Source organism: Salvelinus sp. IW2-2015, linkage group LG28, assembly GCF_002910315.2.
Source record: "Salvelinus sp. IW2-2015 linkage group LG28, ASM291031v2, whole genome shotgun sequence".
Lineage (NCBI taxonomy): Eukaryota > Metazoa > Chordata > Actinopteri > Salmoniformes > Salmonidae > Salvelinus > Salvelinus sp. IW2-2015.
In genome coordinates, this window is record NC_036868.1 from 19,369,878 (window position 1) to 19,389,307 (window position 19,430).

The 19,430-nt window shown below is 44.0% G+C and overlaps 1 protein-coding gene across 2 annotated transcripts in view; it reads right to left on the reverse strand.

Annotated features, from left to right (window-relative positions):
• ppp4r4 (protein phosphatase 4, regulatory subunit 4) overlaps positions 1 to 19,430 on the reverse strand; it is a 116,592-nt gene that overhangs the window by 20,217 nt on the left and 76,945 nt on the right. For both annotated transcript variants that reach the window (XM_023973829.3, XM_070435950.1), the window contains 6 exons: positions 17,449 to 17,568; positions 12,148 to 12,225; positions 2,798 to 2,881; positions 1,757 to 1,936; positions 1,074 to 1,179; positions 604 to 751 (listed from right to left, as the gene is read on the reverse strand). In XM_023973829.3, coding sequence (XP_023829597.1) covers positions 604 to 751; positions 1,074 to 1,179; positions 1,757 to 1,936; positions 2,798 to 2,881; positions 12,148 to 12,225; positions 17,449 to 17,568 — 716 coding nt within the window. The remainder of the gene's footprint in view (positions 1 to 603; positions 752 to 1,073; positions 1,180 to 1,756; positions 1,937 to 2,797; positions 2,882 to 12,147; positions 12,226 to 17,448; positions 17,569 to 19,430) is intronic.

The following is a 19,430-nucleotide window of genomic DNA, read 5'->3' on the forward strand; positions in this document are numbered from 1 at the left end:
TGAATTTCTCTAAAGCTTCATAGTATTAAGATCATCTTTCATCCATTGTCTACAACAGCACGCTACGTTAGATGTCCCACCACGAGAGCAAACGTACAAGCGGATGTGTGGTGAGCTTGTACAAGAAATGGCTGCCAAGAAATGGATGCCATTGATGATGGATGAGGTGAGGTGTCCCCATATGAAGCAAAGCATCTAGAAAAGCACTCGAAAAATCAAATTAAGGAATTAAAGGAGCAATCTGGGATTGGTTTTGACTTTTAAATTAATTATATATAGCCATTTACTCCTGAAGAATATACAGTAACTTATAAATGACTCATGGGCTTAGTTCAACTGTCGTACCCCAACGGAACCCAAAATATAAGCTTGTTTCTCTCCATTATTTGTGAACAATTTAATTCTAAACAAATCCGGTATAGCCTCAAAACATGGTTAATTGGATGACGTCCATGAATCCATAACTCTGTATATGAATTTGAGAGTGTTACATTTCTCCATGCACATCCCTCAGATGTTCACCAAAAAAAGTGGCGGGACAGACGTGTGTCGTTTGTCCCTGTTTGTCCCTTTAAGTAACTTATTAATTACTGAATCCASTACCTGACGTTGGCTACAGGGTCATTGACCAGCTCCAGAGCCTGGATGAGGAAGTGTTTGCAGAAGTAGGCCTTTGAGAAGAGCTCCATGGCAATCTCACACAGGTCCAGGTAGCGAAGCCTGTTCCAGTAACTTCTGCCCTGAGCAAGCTCTGGAAATGAGGGGGAGGGAAGGGAGAGAAGGCAGGATATACATTACATTACAAAAGTCACACAAACTGCCACGTTTGCGTGAAACATTAAGAGTCTTCTCTTTTATTCTAGGTAAAACCGTTGGGGAATTGGGAGCCATTTGCTTAGCAAATCTATCATGGCACAGGTTGTACTGGCATCTGTGACAACACTTTTTCCATATAGATGTCTGCATTGTATTGTTTATTTTTGTCAACCTTGTTGGCAAACAAAATAGATAGATGTATAGACAGACAGAGACACTAGACAGACAGACGTATTGACAGACAGACAGACACAGACCTTGCAGCACTTTGCCGATGATCTCTTGCCGCTGCTCCTGCTTGCGGTTGTAGCGTAGGAACATACACAGCGTCCTGGCCGCCTCTCTCTGGACTGGGAGAACATTCTGGCAACAACACGGAGTAGACACACTTAGTGAGCAGAGACAGAGTGTTTGTCCCAAACGGTAGCCAATTCCTTTGATAGTGCAGTGCACTATGAAAGGAATAGGGTGCCACTTGAGATATATCCTCAGCCTGCTSTTAACACAATGTAGGATTTCCATTTTATAGTTTCTATCCCTTGTGGGATAGTTGAATAAAGTTCTATCCTACATCAACTCATCTAATCAGAGATGAACACATCGTTTAACAATGTAACATTGTGTTTTTCATTGGTAATTGATGTCAGAATAGAAAGTACCCGGGTCGTACACTGTACAATGCAAGAATGTGTAAGGTCATTGAGCTGAAGATTAGGCATTGGCTCAGGGAGCTAACACAAGTCTTAGGCAAGGTTACTCAGGTCTCAGGCTAGTTCATCAACGTATGTGTGTAGCTACAATATCTATAAAATATGTGACTGGCATGCCAGCCATAACTCTAACCCTAACCCTGAGCTTAAACCAAACCCTAACTATAATCAATTACGTCATTCAAAGTGAGTTTGTCCCATTAGATTCTCCCTATGTATGCCAGTCTCACGTTGGTGGTGACGATGGCGAACATCCTCTGCAGGAAGCGGAAGTAGATCTGGTCGGCGGAAACAACACGGGGCAGGCAGGCATAGCGTTGCAGCAGTCTCTCATGCACCCGCCAGCGGAGCGACAAGGCAGCCTTCTGCTCGGCCGCCGCCAGCGCCGGGACCAGCTCGGGGACAATCAGCTGGTGGACCCACCATTGGGAGGGGAGACAGGTGGGAGAGAGAAATGTAGAAGGGCATGGAGGAAGGGGGAGGCACAAAGAGTATAAGAAAGAGGGGTGAGGTTGAGAGAGGAAGGAGAGAAAAAAGGCAGCGAGGAGGTGGGGTAGACAAAGGGAGAAGGAGGGAGAGAAAGAGATGGAAGTGTGTAGATAAGAGTTAAAAAATATTATGGTGAGAGAGGTACAGACAGAGACAGAGGGTGGAGAAATACAATAATGAGTAGAGCGGGGGCAGGGGGGAGAGGGGGCAAGGGAAGGGAGAGGGGGCAGGGGGAGAGAGAGGGAGCACAGAGATAAGAATAACAAAAAAAAGATTGAGATACAGAAACATCGCCAGAGTGAGAAGATGGCAAAGAGAGGAAAGATAAAATGAACGAAACAACAGAGTGAAACATTAGAGTGATGAAGAGAGTATGAGAGGGACATAGGTTATAACATTTTTAAAAAGTAGTGCAAAAACTGATTTTATGAGATAAACAGTAGTGTACGCACAACTAGTAGGTTCAGGGTACAAAAAGTCTGAAACATAGGTACTCACACACACGTTGAATAAGACTGGGAGGATTCAATCGTGTGCATGTATATATCTTTATATATGATAGCTGCACCACACAGAATCAACCAGCAGAGGGGGTTAGCTCATTCACAAAGACTACTAGACCTGGGTAAGTATCCACAAAGCCGCTCAGAGTAGGAGTGCTGATCTAGGATCCGTTTAAATCATGATAAGATTATATGGACAGATCCAAGATCAGCATTCCTACTCTGAGATATTTTGTGGATTCAGGCCTAGAGCAGTAGACCATAGACGGGGGTACGTACCTTGCTCTCTGGTCCTGGCCCTTCTCCTCTCGATGTGGCCAACTCCAGAGTCTCCTGAAGATGGCTTAGCAATGCATCTAATACCTGCACAGAATAAAAACATCATCATCACTATCATGATTGTCATCTTCATAAACAACGTCATCGTCGTCAGCATCATCATCGTTAACATCATGGTCTTCATAGTTGTCATAATCAAATGCCGACCGTATTACCTTCCAAGAGAAATCTCTTTGGTTATAGTCACAGCCATGTATATTCCCCCTCAAGCCAATTCCATGACTGAACTACACTGGACTTTGTGCAAACTGGAAACCATATACCCTGAGGCGGCATTTATTGTAGCTGGGGGTTTAAACGAAGCAAACGCTACCGAAGTTTTATCAACACATTGACTGTAGTACTCGCGCTGCAAAAACGCTCGACCACTGTTACTCCCCCTTCCGGGATGCCTACAAGGCCCTCCCCTACCCTCCCTTCGGCAAATCAGATCAAGACTACATTTTTCTCCTCCCTTCCTATAGGCAGAAACTCAAACAGAAAGTACCCGTGCTAAGGTCTTTTCAACACTTGTCTGACCAATCGGAATCCATGCTTCAAGAATGTTTTCATCACGCGGACTGGGATATGTTCCGGGTAGCCTCTAAGAATAACATTGACGTATACACGGGCAGGGTGACTGAGTTCATCAGGAAATGTATAGGGGGTGTTGTTACCACTGTGACTATTAAACCCTACCCAAACCAGAAACCGTGGATAGATGGCATCATTTGTGCAAAACTGAAAGAGCGAACCACCGTATTTAACCATGGCAAGGTGACTGGGAATATGGTTGAATACAAACAGTGTAGTTATTCCCTCCGTAAGGCAATCAAACAGGCAAAACGTCAAACAGAGACAGTGGAGTCGCAATTCAACGGCTCAGACACAAGACGTATGTGGCAGGGGCTACAGACAATCACGGATTACAAAGGGAAAACCAGCCACGTCACGGACACTAAAGTCTTGCTCCACGGAAAAGCTAAACACCTTCTTCGCCTGCTTTGAGGATAACACAGCGCCACCGATGCGGCCCGCTCCCAAGGACTGTAGGGTCTCGTTCTCCGTGGCCGACTTGACTAAAACATTTAAGCGTGTTAACCCTCGCAAGGCTGCCAGCCCTGACGGCATCCCCAGCCGCGTCCTCAGAGCATGCGCAGACCAGTTGGCTGGAGTGTTTACRGACATATTCAATCTCTCCCTATCCCAGTCTGCTGTCCCCACTTGCATCAAGATGTCCACCATTGTTCATGTACCCAAGAAAGCAAAGGTAACTGAACTAAATGACTATCGCCCCGTAGCACTCACTTCTGTCATCATGAAGCGCTTTGAGAGGCTAGTTAAGGATCATATCACCTCTACYTTACTTGACACCCTAGACCYACTTCAATTTGCATACCGCCCCAATAGATCCACAGACGATGCAATCGCCATCGCACTGCACACTGCCCTATCCCATCTGGACAAGAGGAATACCTATGTAAGAATGCTGTTCATTGACTATAGCTCAGCATTCAACACCATAGTACTCTCTAAGCTCATCATTAAGCTTGGGGCCTTGGGTCTGAACCCTGCCCTGTGCAACTGGGTCCTGGACTTCCTGACGGGCCGCCCCCAGGTGGTGAAGGTAGGAAACAACACCTCCACATTGCTGATCCTCAACACAGGGGCCCCACAAGGGTGCGTGCTCAGCCCTCTCCTGTACTCCCTGCTCACCCATGACTGTGTGGCCAAGCACGCCTCCAACTTAATCATCAAGTTTGCAGACATCACAAAAGTAGTTGGCCTGATTACCAACAATAACGAGACAGCCTATAGGGAGGAGGTGAGGGCCCTGGCAGAGTGGTGCCAGGAAAATAACCTCTCACCCAACGTCAACAAAACGAAGGAACTGATCATGGACTTCAGGAAACAGCAGAGGGAGCACACTCCTATCCATCGACAGGACCGCAGTGGAGAAGATGAAAAGCTCCTCGGCATACACATCACTGACAATCTGAAATGTTCCACCCACACATACAGTGCCCGCAACCGCAGGGCTCTCTAGAGGGTGGTGCGGTCTGCCCAACGCATCACAGTGGGCACACTGCCTGCCCTCCAGGACACCTACAGCCCCCAATGTCACAGAAAGCCCAAAAAGATCATCAAGGATGTCAATCACCCGAGCCAYGGCCTGTTCACCCCGCTGCCATCCTGAAGGCGTGATCAGTACAGGTGCATCAAAGCCGAGAGACTGAAAAACAGCTTCTATCTCAAGGCCATCAGACTGTTAAACAGACATCATTAGCCGGCTACCACCCGGTTATTCAACCCTGCACCTTAAAGGCTGCTGCCCTATATACAGTTGAAGTCGGAAGTTTACATACACTTAGGTTGGAGTCATTACAACTCATTTTTCAACCACTCCACAAATTCTTGTTAACAAACGACAGTTTTGGCAAGTCGGTTTTTCCAACAATTGTTTACAGACAGATCATTTCACTTATAATTCACTGTATCACAATTCCAGTGTGTCAGAAGTTTACATACACTAAGTTGACTGTGCCTTTAAACAGCTTGGAAAATTCCAGAAAATGATGTCATGGCTTTAGAAGCTTCTAATAGGCTAATTGACATCATTAGAGTCAATTGGAGGTGTACCTGTGGATGTATTTCAAGGCCTACCTTCAAACTCAGTGCCTCTTTGCTTAACATCATGGGAAAATCAAAAGAAATCAGCCAAGACCTCAGATTTTTTTTAGACCTCCACAACTCTGGTTAATCCTTGGGCAAAATTTCCAAACGGCTGAAAGTACCACGTTCATCTGTACAAAAATAGTACGCAAGTATAAACACCACGCAGACATCATACCGCTCAGGAAGGAGACGCGTTCTGTCTCCTAGAGATGAACGACCTTTGGTGCGAAAAGTGCGAATCAATCCCAGAACAACGGCAAAGGACCTTGTGAATATGCTGGAGGAAACAGGTACAAAAGTATCTTTATCCACAGTAAAACGAGTCCTACATCGACGTAACCTGAAAGGCTGCTCAGCAAGGAAGAAGCCACTGCTCCAAAACTGACATAAAAAAGCCAGACTACGGTTTGCAACTGCACATGGGGACAAAGATCGTACTTTTTGGAAAAATGTAATCTGGTCTGAAGAAACAAAAATAGAACTGTTTGGCCATAATGACCATCGTTATATMTGGAGGAAAAAGGGGTACGCTTGCAAGCTGAAGAACATCATCCCAACCGTGAAGCATAGGGGTGGCAGCATCATGTTGTGGGGGTGCTTTGCTGCAGGAGGGGCTGGTGCACTTCACAAAATAGTCAGCATCATGAGGAAGGACAATTATGTGGATATATTGAAGCAACATCTGAAGACATCAGTCAGGGAGTTAAAGTTTGGCAGCAAATGGGTCTTCCAAATGGACAATGAACGCAAGCATACTTTCAAAGTCGTGGCAAAATGGCTTAAGGACAACAAAGTCAAGGTATTGGAGTGGCCATCACAAAGCCCTGACCTCAATCCTATAGAAAATTTGTGGGCAGAACTGAAAAAGCATGTGTGAGTAAGGAGGCCTACAAACCTGACTCAGTTACACCAGCTCTGTCAGGAGGAATGGGCCAAAATTCACCCAATTTATTGTGAGAAGCTTGTGGAAGGCTACCCGAAACATTTGACCAAAGTTAAACAATTGAAAGGCAATGCTACCAAATACTAATTGAGTGTATGTGAACTTCTGACCAACTGGGAATGTGATGAAAGAAATAAAAGCTGTAATAAATCATTCTCTCTACTATTATTCTGACATTTCACATTCTTAAAATAWAGTGGTGATCTTAACTGACCTAAGACGGAATTTTTACTAGGATTAAATGTCAGGAATTGTGGAAAACTGAGTTTAAATGTATTTGGCTAAGGTGTATGTAAACTTCCGACTTCAACTGTACATAGACATGGGATCACTGGTCAGTTTAATTATGAAACACTAGTCACTTTAATAATGTTTACATACTGCTTTACTAATTTCATATTTATATTCTGTATTCTATTCTACTGTATTTTAGTCAATGCCACTCCGACATTGCTCATCTTAATATTTACATATTTCTTAATTCCATTATTTTACGTTTAGATTTGTGTGTATTGTTGTGAATTGTTAGATACTACTGCACTGTTGGAGCTAGGAACACAAGCATTTTGCTACACCCGCAATAAGATCTGCTAACTATATGTATGTGACCAATAAAATTTGATTTGATATTGGTTTTAAATATGCATAATTAACATCGGAGTCAATGGCGACCATGAGAGGTAGATGTTCAAAATACTGCTTTCTAACCATTTAAGATAGAAACACCAAACTAACTTCAGGATGATATAAACACTTTAAAGATTCATAACTATTAACTTAAAGTGATATTTAGGTTTGCATACATTTGCATAAATTAACTTGGGTTCCAATTACTTTCTAGACACTTTGAGCTACAAACACGGAACCAACTTCAAATCCACTCTAGTGTAGCCTCCAGAGCTTTATTTAACCAGATAGGCCAGTTGAGAACAAGTTCTCAATATATGGAATGAGGTAGGTAGTTGGTTGGATGGATGGGCTATTTACAGATGGGCTGTGTACAGCTGCAGCGATCGGTAAGCTGCAGCGATCGGTAAGCTGCTCTGACAGCTGATGCTTAAAGTTAGTGAGGGAGATATAAGTCTCCAACTTCAGTGATTTTTGCAATTCGTTCCAGTCATTGGCAGATAACTGGAAGGAAAGGCGGCCAAAGGAGGTGTTGGCTTTGGAGATGACCAGTAAAATATACCTGCTGGAGCGCGTGCTACGGGTGGGTGTTGCTATGGTGACCAGTGAGCTGAGATAAGGCGGAGCTTTACCTAGCAAAGACTTATAGATGACCTGGAGCCAGTGGGTTTGGCGATGAATATGAAGCAAGGACCAGCCAAAGAGAGCATACAGGTCGCAGTGGTGGGTAGTATATGGGGCTTTGGTGACAAAACGGATGGCACTGTCATAGATTGCATCCAATTTGCTGAGTATAGTGTTGGAGGATATTTTGTAAATGACATCGCCGAAGTCAAGGATCGGTAGGATAGTCAGTTTTACGAGGGTATGTTTGGCAGCATGAGTGAAGGAGGCTTTGTTGTGAAATAGGAAGCCATTTCTAGATTTAATTTTGGATTGGAGATGCTTAATGTGAGTCTGTAAGGAGAGTTTACAGTCTAGCCAGACACCTAGGTATTTATAGTTGTCCACATATTCTAAGTCAGAACCGTCCAGAGTAGCGATGCTAGTCATGCGGGCGGGTGCGGGCAGAGATCGGTTGAGGAGCATGCATTTCGTTTTACTAGCATTTAAGAGCAGTTGGAGGCCACGGAAGGAGTGTTGTATGGCATTGAAGCTCGTTTGGAGGTTTGTTAACACAGTTTCCAAAGAAGGGCCAGATGTATACAGAATGGTGTCGTCTACGTAGAGGTGGATCAAAGAATCACCCGCAGCAAGAGCGACATCATTGATATATTCAGAGAAAAGAGTCGGCCCGAGAATTGAACCCTGTGGCACCCCCATAGAGACTGCTAGTAGTCCGGACAACAGGCCCTCCGATTTGACACATTGAACTCTATCTGAGAAGTAGTTAGTGAACCAGGCGAGGCAGTCATTAGAGAAACCAAGTCTGTTGAGTCTGCCGTTAAGAATACAGTGATTGACAGAGTCGAAAGCCTCGGCTAGGTCGATGAAGACGGCTACACAGTACTGTCTTTATCGATGGAGGTTATGATATCGTTTAGGACCTTGAGCGTGGCTGATGTGCACCCGTGACCAGCTCGGAATCCGGATTGCATAGCGAAAAGGTACAGTGGGATTCGAAATGGTCGGTGATCTGTTTGTTCACTTGGCTTTCAAAGACTTTAAAAAGGCAGGGCAGGATGGATATAGGTCTGTAACAGTTTGGGTCTAGAGTGTCTCCCCCTTTGAAGAGGGGGATGAACACGTCCGCTTTCCAATCTTTAGTAATCTCAAACGATACGAAAGAGAGGTTGAGCAGACTAGTAATAGGGGTTGCAACAATGGCGGAGGATACTTTTAGGAAGAGAGGGTCCAGATTGTCTAGCCCAGCTGATTTGTAGGGATCCAGATATTGCAAAGCTCTATTCAGAACATCAGCTGTTGGATTTGTGAAGGAAAGTGGGGGGGGGCGTCTTGGCAAAAGTTCTGCTGGTGCAGAGCTGTTGCCTGCTCTTTTTTATCAGAATGCTATATAGCTTTCTCACATTTTACTTCTTTTAAGTACTAGTTACCTCTGTCTAGAGGAATCTATATACTCTCAAAAAACATCCCAAAATTATAATAAAAGTCTATTAGCATACGTATAGCACCGAATCATACACCATAATTATAACTTGTTCCTATACATTTCTTTATACTGATCCATATTCTGTATTATACACATTCAATACATTACGGTATACTCCCTACCATTTATCTTCATAACTGATAGTCAACGTCTACATCTTACGAATATTTTAGTATGAAGCTTATCCGGCAACCTAACAAATATTTCTTTTTTTACCTCCACAAATTAACACCGTATCTATAAATATCCTGGTTTATGCGAGCCATGGCTCAAACTGAAGAATCACGACTAACCTTACACATAAAGTGGGTAGCCAGGGTGGAAAGCATGGCCAGCCTTAGAGGAAGCTTATTGAAATTCTCGATTATTGTGGATTTATCGGTGTGACATGTTTCCTAGCCTCGTGCAGTGGGCAGCTGGAGGAGTGCTTTATTCTCCATGGACTTTACAGTGTCTCAAAACTTTTTGAGTTAGAGCTACAGGATGCAAATTTCTGTTTGAAAAGCTAGCCTTTGCTTTCCTAACTGCCTGTGTATATTGGTTCCTGACTTCCTTGAAAAGTTGCATATCGCGGGGACTATTCGATGCTATGCAGTACGGCGCATGTGTCAAGGCACGGCATCGCAGTGCTAGCTGTGCCACTACAGATCCTGGTTCGAGTCCAGGCTCTGTCGCAGCGCCGCGCGACCGGGAGACCTATGGGGCGGCGCACAATTGGCCCAGCGTCGTGCCGTTAGGGGAGGTTTGGCCGGCAGGGATGGCTTTTCCATCGCGCACTAGCGACTCCTTGTGCGGGCCTGGCGCAATGCACGCTGACACGGTCGCCATGTACTATGTTTCCTCCGACATGGCTTCCGGGTAAGCAGCATTGTGTCAAGAAAGCGCGCTTGGCTCGGTTGTGTTTTGGGGACGCATGGCTCTCAACCTTCGCCTCTCCGTACGGAGTTGCAGCAATGGACAAGACTGTAAACTACCAATTAGATACCACAGAATTGGGGAAAAAAGGTAAACATTTTTATACAAAATAATAATAAATATTTTAAAATATATATAACAGTGGGCAAAAAAGTATTTAGTCAGCCACCAATTGTGCAAGTTCTCCCACTTAAAAAGATGAGAGAAGCCTTGAATTTTCATCATAGGTACACTTCAACTATGACAGACAAAATGAGAAAAAAAAATCCAGAAAATCACATTGTAGGATTTTAATGAATTTATTTGCAAATTATGGTGGAAAATAAGTATTTGGTCACCTACAAACAAGCAAATTTTCGCTCTCACAGACCTTTAACTTCTTCTTTAAGAGGCTCTCTGTCCTCCACTCTTACCTGTATTAATGACACCTGTTAACTGTTATCATATAAAAAGAACCTGTTCCACAACCAACAGTCACACTCCAAACTCCACTATGGCCAAGACCAAAGAGCTGTCAAAGGACACCAGAAACAAATTGTAGACCTGCACCAAGCTGGGAAGACTGAATCTGCAATAGGTAACAGCTTGGTTTGAAAAATCAACTGTGACAATTATTAGGAAATGGAAGACATACAAGACCACTATATCCCCTCGATCTGGGCTTCCACGCAAGATCTCACCCGTGGGGTCAAAATGATCACAAGAACGGTAGCAAAAATCCCCAGAACACACGGGGGACCTAGTGAATGACCTGCAGAGAGCTGGGACCAAAGTAAAAAGCCTACCATCAGTAACACACTACGCCGCCAGGGACTCAAATCCTGCAGTGCCAGACGTGTCCCCCTGCTTAGCCAGTACATGCCAGGCCCTCTGAAGTTTGCTAGAGCATTTGGATGATCCAGAAGAATTGGAGAATGTCGGATTGGTCAGATGAAACCAAATATAACTTTTTGGTAAAAACTCAACTCGTCGTGTTTGGAGACAAAGAATGCTGAGTTGCATCCAAAGAACACCATACCTATGTGAAGCATGGGAGTGAAACATCATGCTTTGGGCTGTTTTTCTGCAAAGGGACCAGGCGACTGATCCGTGTAAAGGAAAATGAATGGGCCATGCATCGTAGATTTGAGTGAAAACCTCCTTCCCATCAGCAAGGGCATGAAGATGAAACGTGGCTGGGTCTTTCAGCATGACAATGATCCAAACACACCGCCCGGGCAACGAAGGAGTGCTTCGTAAGAAACATTTCAAGTCCTGGAGTGGCCTAGCCAGTCTCCAGATCTCAACCCATAGAAAATCTTTGGAGGAGTTGAAAGTCCGTTTGCCCAGCAACAGCCCCAAAACATCACTGCTCTAGAGGAATCTGCATGGAGTAATGGGCCAAATACCAGCAACAGTGTGTGAAAACCTTGTGAAGACTTACAAAAACGCTTTGACCTTGTCATTGCCAACAAAGGGTATATAACAAGTATTGAGATAAACCTTTGTTATTGACCAAATACTATTTCCACCATAATTTGCAAATAAATTCATAAAAAATCCTACAATGTGATTTTCTGGAAAAAAAATCTCATTTTGCTTGTCATAGTTGAAGTGTACCTATGATGAAAAGTACAGCCTCTCTCATCTTTTTAATGGAGAACTTGCCACATTGTGGCTGGACTAAATACTTTTTTTGCCCCACTGATATAAAAACCACTCTAGTGTAAATTACGTAGCTCTGTTCAGATTATTTGTTTGATCATAAATTAGCATATAATAACCCACCAACAATAACAGTATCTCTTGAACCGTTCAATCTAGACACAAAATCAAATTTCACATGTCCTTGCTATCCTAGCCATCCTTCTATCAATCAATCTGTCCATGTAAGTACTTTTTCCACTATAACCATTCACTACCATTACTACTGAAGTCACTACCAATACCATAACTTATTTCACAATCATAAATACTTTAAGACAAGCTAGCAAGCACTTTTCTAGTTTACTACATATTTCAAACATACTTTTAACAAAGTGAGTCTTCTGCGTGTCTCACCTCAAGTGAGTCGTCCTGCAGTAACACAACCAGCTCCTTGTGAATGAAGTGGACATTGGGGCCCAACAGCTTGACAATCTGAGCGATCAAGAGGGGGAGAAGAGAAATTGTGACGTTATGTGTTGGCATACACAACCAGATTCTATTTCAAGGAATTAGACTAATCGATTCAGACTACTTCGAATTGGAATTCAGGCTGTCAAACTCCATCGGGTTGTGTCAGTGTGATCTATCACATTTTGAATTGTTCTGAAATGTAGCACACAGAAATTGCTTTTGGATGAGGATCTGGGACATACACAACATTTGTAGCTAATATAACTCAAGAAACATGTTGTCAAATTGGGTATGTTTCTTCAGCCGCAAGGCATTGGTGGGTCTTTTTGTCCTTGCCATGGATTGGCTAAGACACAAAGGCTTTTTAAAAAAACATTTTCACTGCATTGACCATATTATAGTCAAATCATGGTTTACAAGCAGGTGAGCTGGTCCTACTCTTTTTTGCCATTTTCAGGTATTTTGTGTTGGAAAACTGAGAATGTTGAGTGTAACACGTCAACCCTGTTACCCATAGATTATTAGGGTAGATAACAAATTATTAGAWTTTTTTAAGCTTACAGTGGGTATTATAAGTATTCATCCCCTTGGATTTATTCACATTTTATGGTGTTACAAAGTGGTATTAAAATTGATTAAAACATTTTTTTTTCAGCAATCTCCAGAAAATATTTTGTAATGTCAAAGTGGAAGAAAATATATATATTTTCTACAGACTAATATTAAAGAAAACACTGATATACAGTATCTTGATTAGATAAGTATTCACCACGCTGAGTCAATACATGTTAGAAACACCTTTTGCAGCGATTACAGCTGTGAGTCTTATTAAGTAAGAGCTTTGCACACATGGATTGTGCAACATTTACCTATTCGTCTTTTGAGAATTCTCCAAGCTTTGTCAAGTTGTTGGGGATCATCGATAGACAACAATTTTCAAGTCATGCCATAGATTTTCAATCAGATTTAAGTCAAAACTGTAACTTAGCCACTCTGTCTCTGTCTTCTTGGTAAGCAACTCCAGCGTAGATTTGGCCTTGTTTTGTAGGTTATTGTCCTGCTGAAAGGTGAATTCCTCTCCCAGTGTCTGGTATAAAGCAGACTGAAGCTGGTTTTCGTCTTTGATTTTGCCTGTGCTTAGCTCCATCCTGTTTCTTTATATCCAATGTCAAGCATATCCATACCATGATGCAGCCACCACCATGCTTGAGAATAAGGAGGCAGTTAACTCAGTGATATGTTATGTTGGATTTGCCCCAAACATAGAGTACCAGTCAAAGGTTTGGACACACCTAAATTGTAGAAAACTTTTAACAAGGAACACCTGTTAATTGAAATGCATTCCAGGTGACTACCTGATGAAGCTGGTTGAGAGAATGCCAAGAGTACGCAAAGCTGTCATCAAGGGAAAGGGTGGAAGAAGAATCTTACATATAAAATGTATTTTGATTTGTTTAACACTTTTTTGGTTACTACATGATTCTATATGCGTTATGTCATAGTTTTGATGTCTTCACTATTATTCTACAATGTAGAAAATAGTAAAAATAAAGAAAAACCCTGGAATGAGTAGGTGTGTCCAAACTTTTGACTGGTACTGTAAGGCTTTAACTTCATGCCAAAATGTGTATTGCTTTGATGTTGTCAAACCCTGATCTGTTTCACCTGTCTTGTGATTGTCTCCAACCCCCACCAGGTGTCTCCCATTACCTCATGTGTATTTATACCTGCCTTTTCTGTTTGTCTGTTGCCAGTTTGTCCTGTTGCCAGTCCTACCAGCGTGTTCCCTTGTTTCCTGTGCTCTAGTTTTTGCTTTTTCTAGTCTTCCCAGTTCTGACCTTTCTGCCTGTCCTGATCCTGCCTGCCGTCCTGGACCTGCCTGACTCTGATTTGGATAACAACTCTTTGCCTGTCTTGACCTACCGATTGCCTGCCCCTTGTACTGAAATACACTCAGACTCGACTCGTACTATCCGCCTCCTGTGTCTGCATCTGGGTCTTAGCCTGAGCTGTGATAATACGAACTGGCCGTTAGACTGGGGATGAAAACCAGAGGACAGGCTGGGCGACGACTCAATGAGGATGAATAACGCCTTCCAGAACCGGGATGAGAACTGAGGACAGCGATCGGAAACCATTACGACCGGAAGTCAATGGATCCGGAAGACGTGCTGCACCATGAACTGGACCGTCTCCTTAGCTGAGGGCAACTTAGGAAGGGGGATAAAATGGGCGGCTTTGGAAAACCTATCCACCATCGTAAGGATGGTGGTGTTGCCCTCTGATGGAGGGAGACCCGTGACGAAGTCCAAGGATATATGGGACCAGGTTCCTGTGAGGAACAGGGAGTGGTTGAAGGAGGACAGCCGGAGCTTGCTGCGGAGTCTTGTTCTGCGCACACACAGTGCAGGCGGTAACGAACGTGGAGACGACAGGAACCATGGTGGGCCACCAAAAACGTTGTCGGAGCTAGCCAATCAGGACCTGAAGACAACTCTTCGTTGCCTCATCTCCACCAATCCCACCACCTGGAGCCAGCAACTTATGTGGATGGAATATGCCCGCAACACCCTTTCCTGTTCTGCTACTGGTCTCTCGCCTTTAGAGTGTTCCCTGGGATATCAGCCCCTGGTTGTCCCGGAGGAAGAGGTCAGCATACCTTCTGTCTAGATGTTCGTCCATCGCTGTCACCGTACCTGAAAGAGAGCCCAGGCCGCCCTTCTCAAGACCACCTCCAGGTATCGATGACAGGCGGACCGCCACCAGACCCTGCTCCCCGCTACGGGCTTGGGCAGAAGGTATGGCTTTCCACTCGGGATCTGCACCTCCGTGTGGAGTCCCACAAACTTTACCCCCATTCTATCGGCCCTTTCCCCATCTCTAAGGTCCTTAGCCCCTCTACTGTTGACCTTCTGTTGCCCTGCACCCTCCGTATACATCCCACTTTCCATGTATCTAGAATTAAACCCCTGTCTCACAGCCCTTTGTCTCCTGTTTCCAAACCCCTGTCTCACAGCCCTTTGTCTCCTGTTTGTCTGTTGCCAGTTTGTCTTGTCCCGTCAAGTCCTACCAGCGTGCTCCCGTGTTTCCTGTGCTCTAGATTTAGCTTTTTCTAGTCTTCCCGGTTCTGTCCTGACCCTGCCTGCCGTCCTATACCTGCCTGACTCTGATTTGGATAATGACTCTTTGCCTGCCTTGACTTCCGATTGCCTGCCCGTTTTACTGAAATAAATTGTGAGACTCGTACTATTCGCCTCCTGTGTCTCCATCTGGGTCTGAGCAGTGTTGTGTTTTGTTTTTTTCAGTATTACTTTAGTGCTTCGTTGCATGTTTTGGAATATTTTATCCCGTATATTTGTATTCTTTTCACTGTCATTTAGGTAATTCCGGTGCATTCAGACCGTTGAGATTTTACACATTTTGTTACATTACAGCCTTATTTCTGAAATTGATTTAAATCTACACAATACCCAATAATGACAAAGCAAAAACAGGTTTGCTAATTTAATTAAACTGAAATACTACATTTACATAAGTATTCAGACCCTTTACTCAGTAATTTGTTGCGATTTACAGCCGTGATTCTTCTTGGGTATAACTCTACAAGCTTGGCACACCTGTATATTAGGAGTGTCTCCTATTCTTCTCTGCAGATACTCTCAAGCTCTGTCAAGTTGGATGGGAGCGTCACTTCACAGCTATTTTCAGGTCTCTTCAGAGATGTTCGATCGGGCTCAAGTCCGGGCTCTGGCTGGGCCACTCAAGGACATTCAGAAACCTGTCCCGAAGCCACTCCTGCATTGTCTTGGCTGTGTGCTTAGGGTTGTTGTCCTGTTGGAAAGGGGAACCTTTGTCACAGTCTGAGGTCCTGAGCACTCTGGAGCATGTTTTCATCAAGGCTCCCTCTGTACTTTGATCCGTTCATCTTTCCCTTGATCCTGACTAGTCTCCCAGTCTCTACCTCTAAAAAACATCCCCACAGCATGWTGCTGCCACCACTGCTTCACCGTAGAGATAGTGCCAGGTTTCCTCCAGACGTGACGCATGGCATTCAGTCAAAGTGTTCAATCCGGGTTTCATCAGACCAGAGAATATGGTTTCTTAAGGTCAGAGTCCTTTAGGTGACTTTTGGCAAACTCCAAGTGCACTGACATTTGCCTTTTACTGAGGTGTGGCCGTAGAGTAGCCAGATTGGTGGAGTGTTGCAGAGAAGGTTGTTTTTCTTGAAGGTTCTCCCATCTCCACAGAAGAACTCTAGAGCTCTGTCGGGTTCTTGGTCACCTCCCTGACCAAGGCCCTTCTCCCCACGATTGCTCAGTTTGGCCCGGCGGCCAGCTGTGTTCTTGGGGACCTTCAATGGTGCAGACATTTTTTGGTACCCTTCCCCAGATCTGTGCCTCGACACAATCCTGTCTTGGAGCTCAACGGACAATTCCTTCGACCTCATGGCTTGGTTTTTGCTCTGACATGCACTGTCAACTGTAGGACCCTGAGCAGTTTCCTTCCTGTCCTGCAGCTCAGTTCAGAAGGTCAACTGTATCTTTGTGTCTTAACTTAACCATGCTTAAAGAGATATTCAATGTCTGATTTGTTATTGTTACCCATCTACTAATCACTGCCTTTCTTAATTAGGGTTTCGATAAGCTACCTGGTCTTTGTAGTTGAAACGGTGCTTGAAATTCAATACTTGACTGAGGGACCTTACTGATGTAAGTATGGGGGGGGGGGGCAGAGGAAGGGTTAGTCATTCAGAAATGTCAATCCCTATTATTTCACACAGTGAGTCCATGTAACTTACTGTGTGATTTGTTAAGCCTAAAGAAAAGGGTTGGATACTTAAGTGACATATATATTTTTGTTATTAAATTGTTATTAATTAGATTATTTTTTTATTGTATTTTACTTTCACATTATGAAGTATTTTGTGTAGATCAATGACAAAAAAAAATCACAATTAAATCTATTTCAATCCCACTTTGTAACGCAGCAAATTCTGAAAAAATCCCGGGGGGGGGGGTACTTTGTACATTCAATAGACCCTCTCTGTAGCACACAACACACTTCCATTCCCCCTGTCACAAGGGGAGTTATGGCTGATTTAAGATTAAATGGTCAACCCTGTCACTTAAATAGTTATTTTTTTGACAAAATTAATTAATGACACAAATCACATTGGCAGTCTATCCTTTATGTGTTTTATTGACAAAACAGAATAAGCCAGTGTCCAAACAGCAGCCACCTTACCTCGTGGAAGCCCTCGGCCATTGTGCGTCGCACCGTGATCTCGGGGTCATGACACAGACTGGAGAAGGTAGGGTAAAGCTCCGTCAGGAAGTGGTTGGGGTCAGCGAATAACACCATGGCCTGAAGAAAAAGTGATGTCACAGGGAGTGATAACTTGTTTAAAATGAATCCCTATGCACTTGTGGAAATCTGATACATATTTTTTGCCATAATCAAAATGGAATCTTCTACCACGCAAGGCTAGTATAACCACATAATGCAAGCATCCTTTAATTTACCAAGATTCAGTAGAAACTTTGTAGAACATACACAATAATGCCATTGTGCTGGAGTTTCCATTTTGAATATAAAGTTCTTATCTACAAGTACTAGGAGCAGTAAGTCTTGTAGTGTGTGAACAACCCTCTTTTGAATTAAAACAATTCAATACTAAAATGGTGACCAGACACTAAAATGCAATTAACTTTGACAGTTTCCCTGATGCTTGCCTTCTCTTTTGAGACAGTTGGCGAGGTTTAACTCTGCAGACAGCTGGGTCGAGTTCATCGGCCACCAAACGGAAGGAAACAGGAAGGTACTTACACATTTTTACCCCCTTTTTCTCCCCAGTTTTGTGATTACGATCTTGTCTCATCGCTGCAACTCCCCAACAGACTCGGGAGAGGCGAAGGTCGAGTTATGCGTCCTCCAAAACATAACCCGCCAAACCGCGCTTCTTAACATCCGCTCGCTAAACCCGGAAGTAAGCTGCACCAATGTGTCGGAGGAAACACCGTTCCACTGACGACCGAASTCAGCCTGCARGCGCCCGGCCCACCACAATGAGTCGCTAGAGCGCGATGAGCCAAGTAAAAACACCCCCCCMCCCCCCCCCGGTCACGACCAGTAATGACACAGCCTGGGATCGAAACCCAGACTGTAGTGCCTTAGACGGCTGCGCCACTCGGAAGGCCTTCGTTTTCATATTCTGTTGCAAAACGTTTTGCTACGGTGTGCCCGAATAACCACGGCCTTGAACTGCCACCACAGTTAGTCCCAAATGATACATTATTGAGGGCTTGAGCGAAGTGGGCACACCTAGGCTGCATACCAATTGGCACCCTATTCCCAACAGTGCACTACTTTTGACCAGAGCTATAGGCCCTGGTCAAAAGTAGTGCACTATGTAGGGAATAGGGTGCTATTTGTGACGCAGAGACACCTAGCTGGACCAGGGGAGGAGAACCTCCCTGCCTGTGGGAACAAAAGAGCTGTGGACAAGGCCTCTCATCAGGCCTATTGTTACAGGTGGCTCCTCTACCCTCCTGACCCCATTACATGGGCTGTGTTGTGTGTATGATGATATGCGTGTGTGTGTAACTCTCTAAAGCCCCATGACCATGGGACAACAATTTTAACTTCCCYGTGCTGACAGAGTATGACAGAGACACTATCATTCAGCAGGTCAGGGGGTGGATCCATGTGCTAAAAATACACCCGTGCCTGACTCATGACAACACGTGCAGGTATAGTGCATTCAGAAAGTATTCAGACCCCTTGACTTTTTCCACATTTTGTTACGTTGCAGCCTCATTCTAAAATGGGTTAAATACACATTTAAATCCTCATTAATCTACACAGCCCATAATGACAAAGCGAAAACATGTTTTTAGAAATGATTGCTATGAGACTCAATTGAGCTCAGCTGCATCATGTTTCCATTGAACATCTTTCAGATGTTTCTACAACTTGATTGGAGTCCACCTGTGGTAAATTCAATTGATTGGACATGATTTGGAAAGGCATACACTTTTTCTTTATAAGGTTGCATAGTTGGCAGTGCATGTCAGAGCAAAAACCAAACCATGAGGTCGAAGGAATTGTCTGTAGAGCTCCGAGACAGGATTGTGTCGACACAGCTCTGGGGAAGGGTACCAACATATTTCTGAACCATTGAAGGTCCCCAAGAACAAAGTGGTCTCCATCATTTTTACAATGGAAGA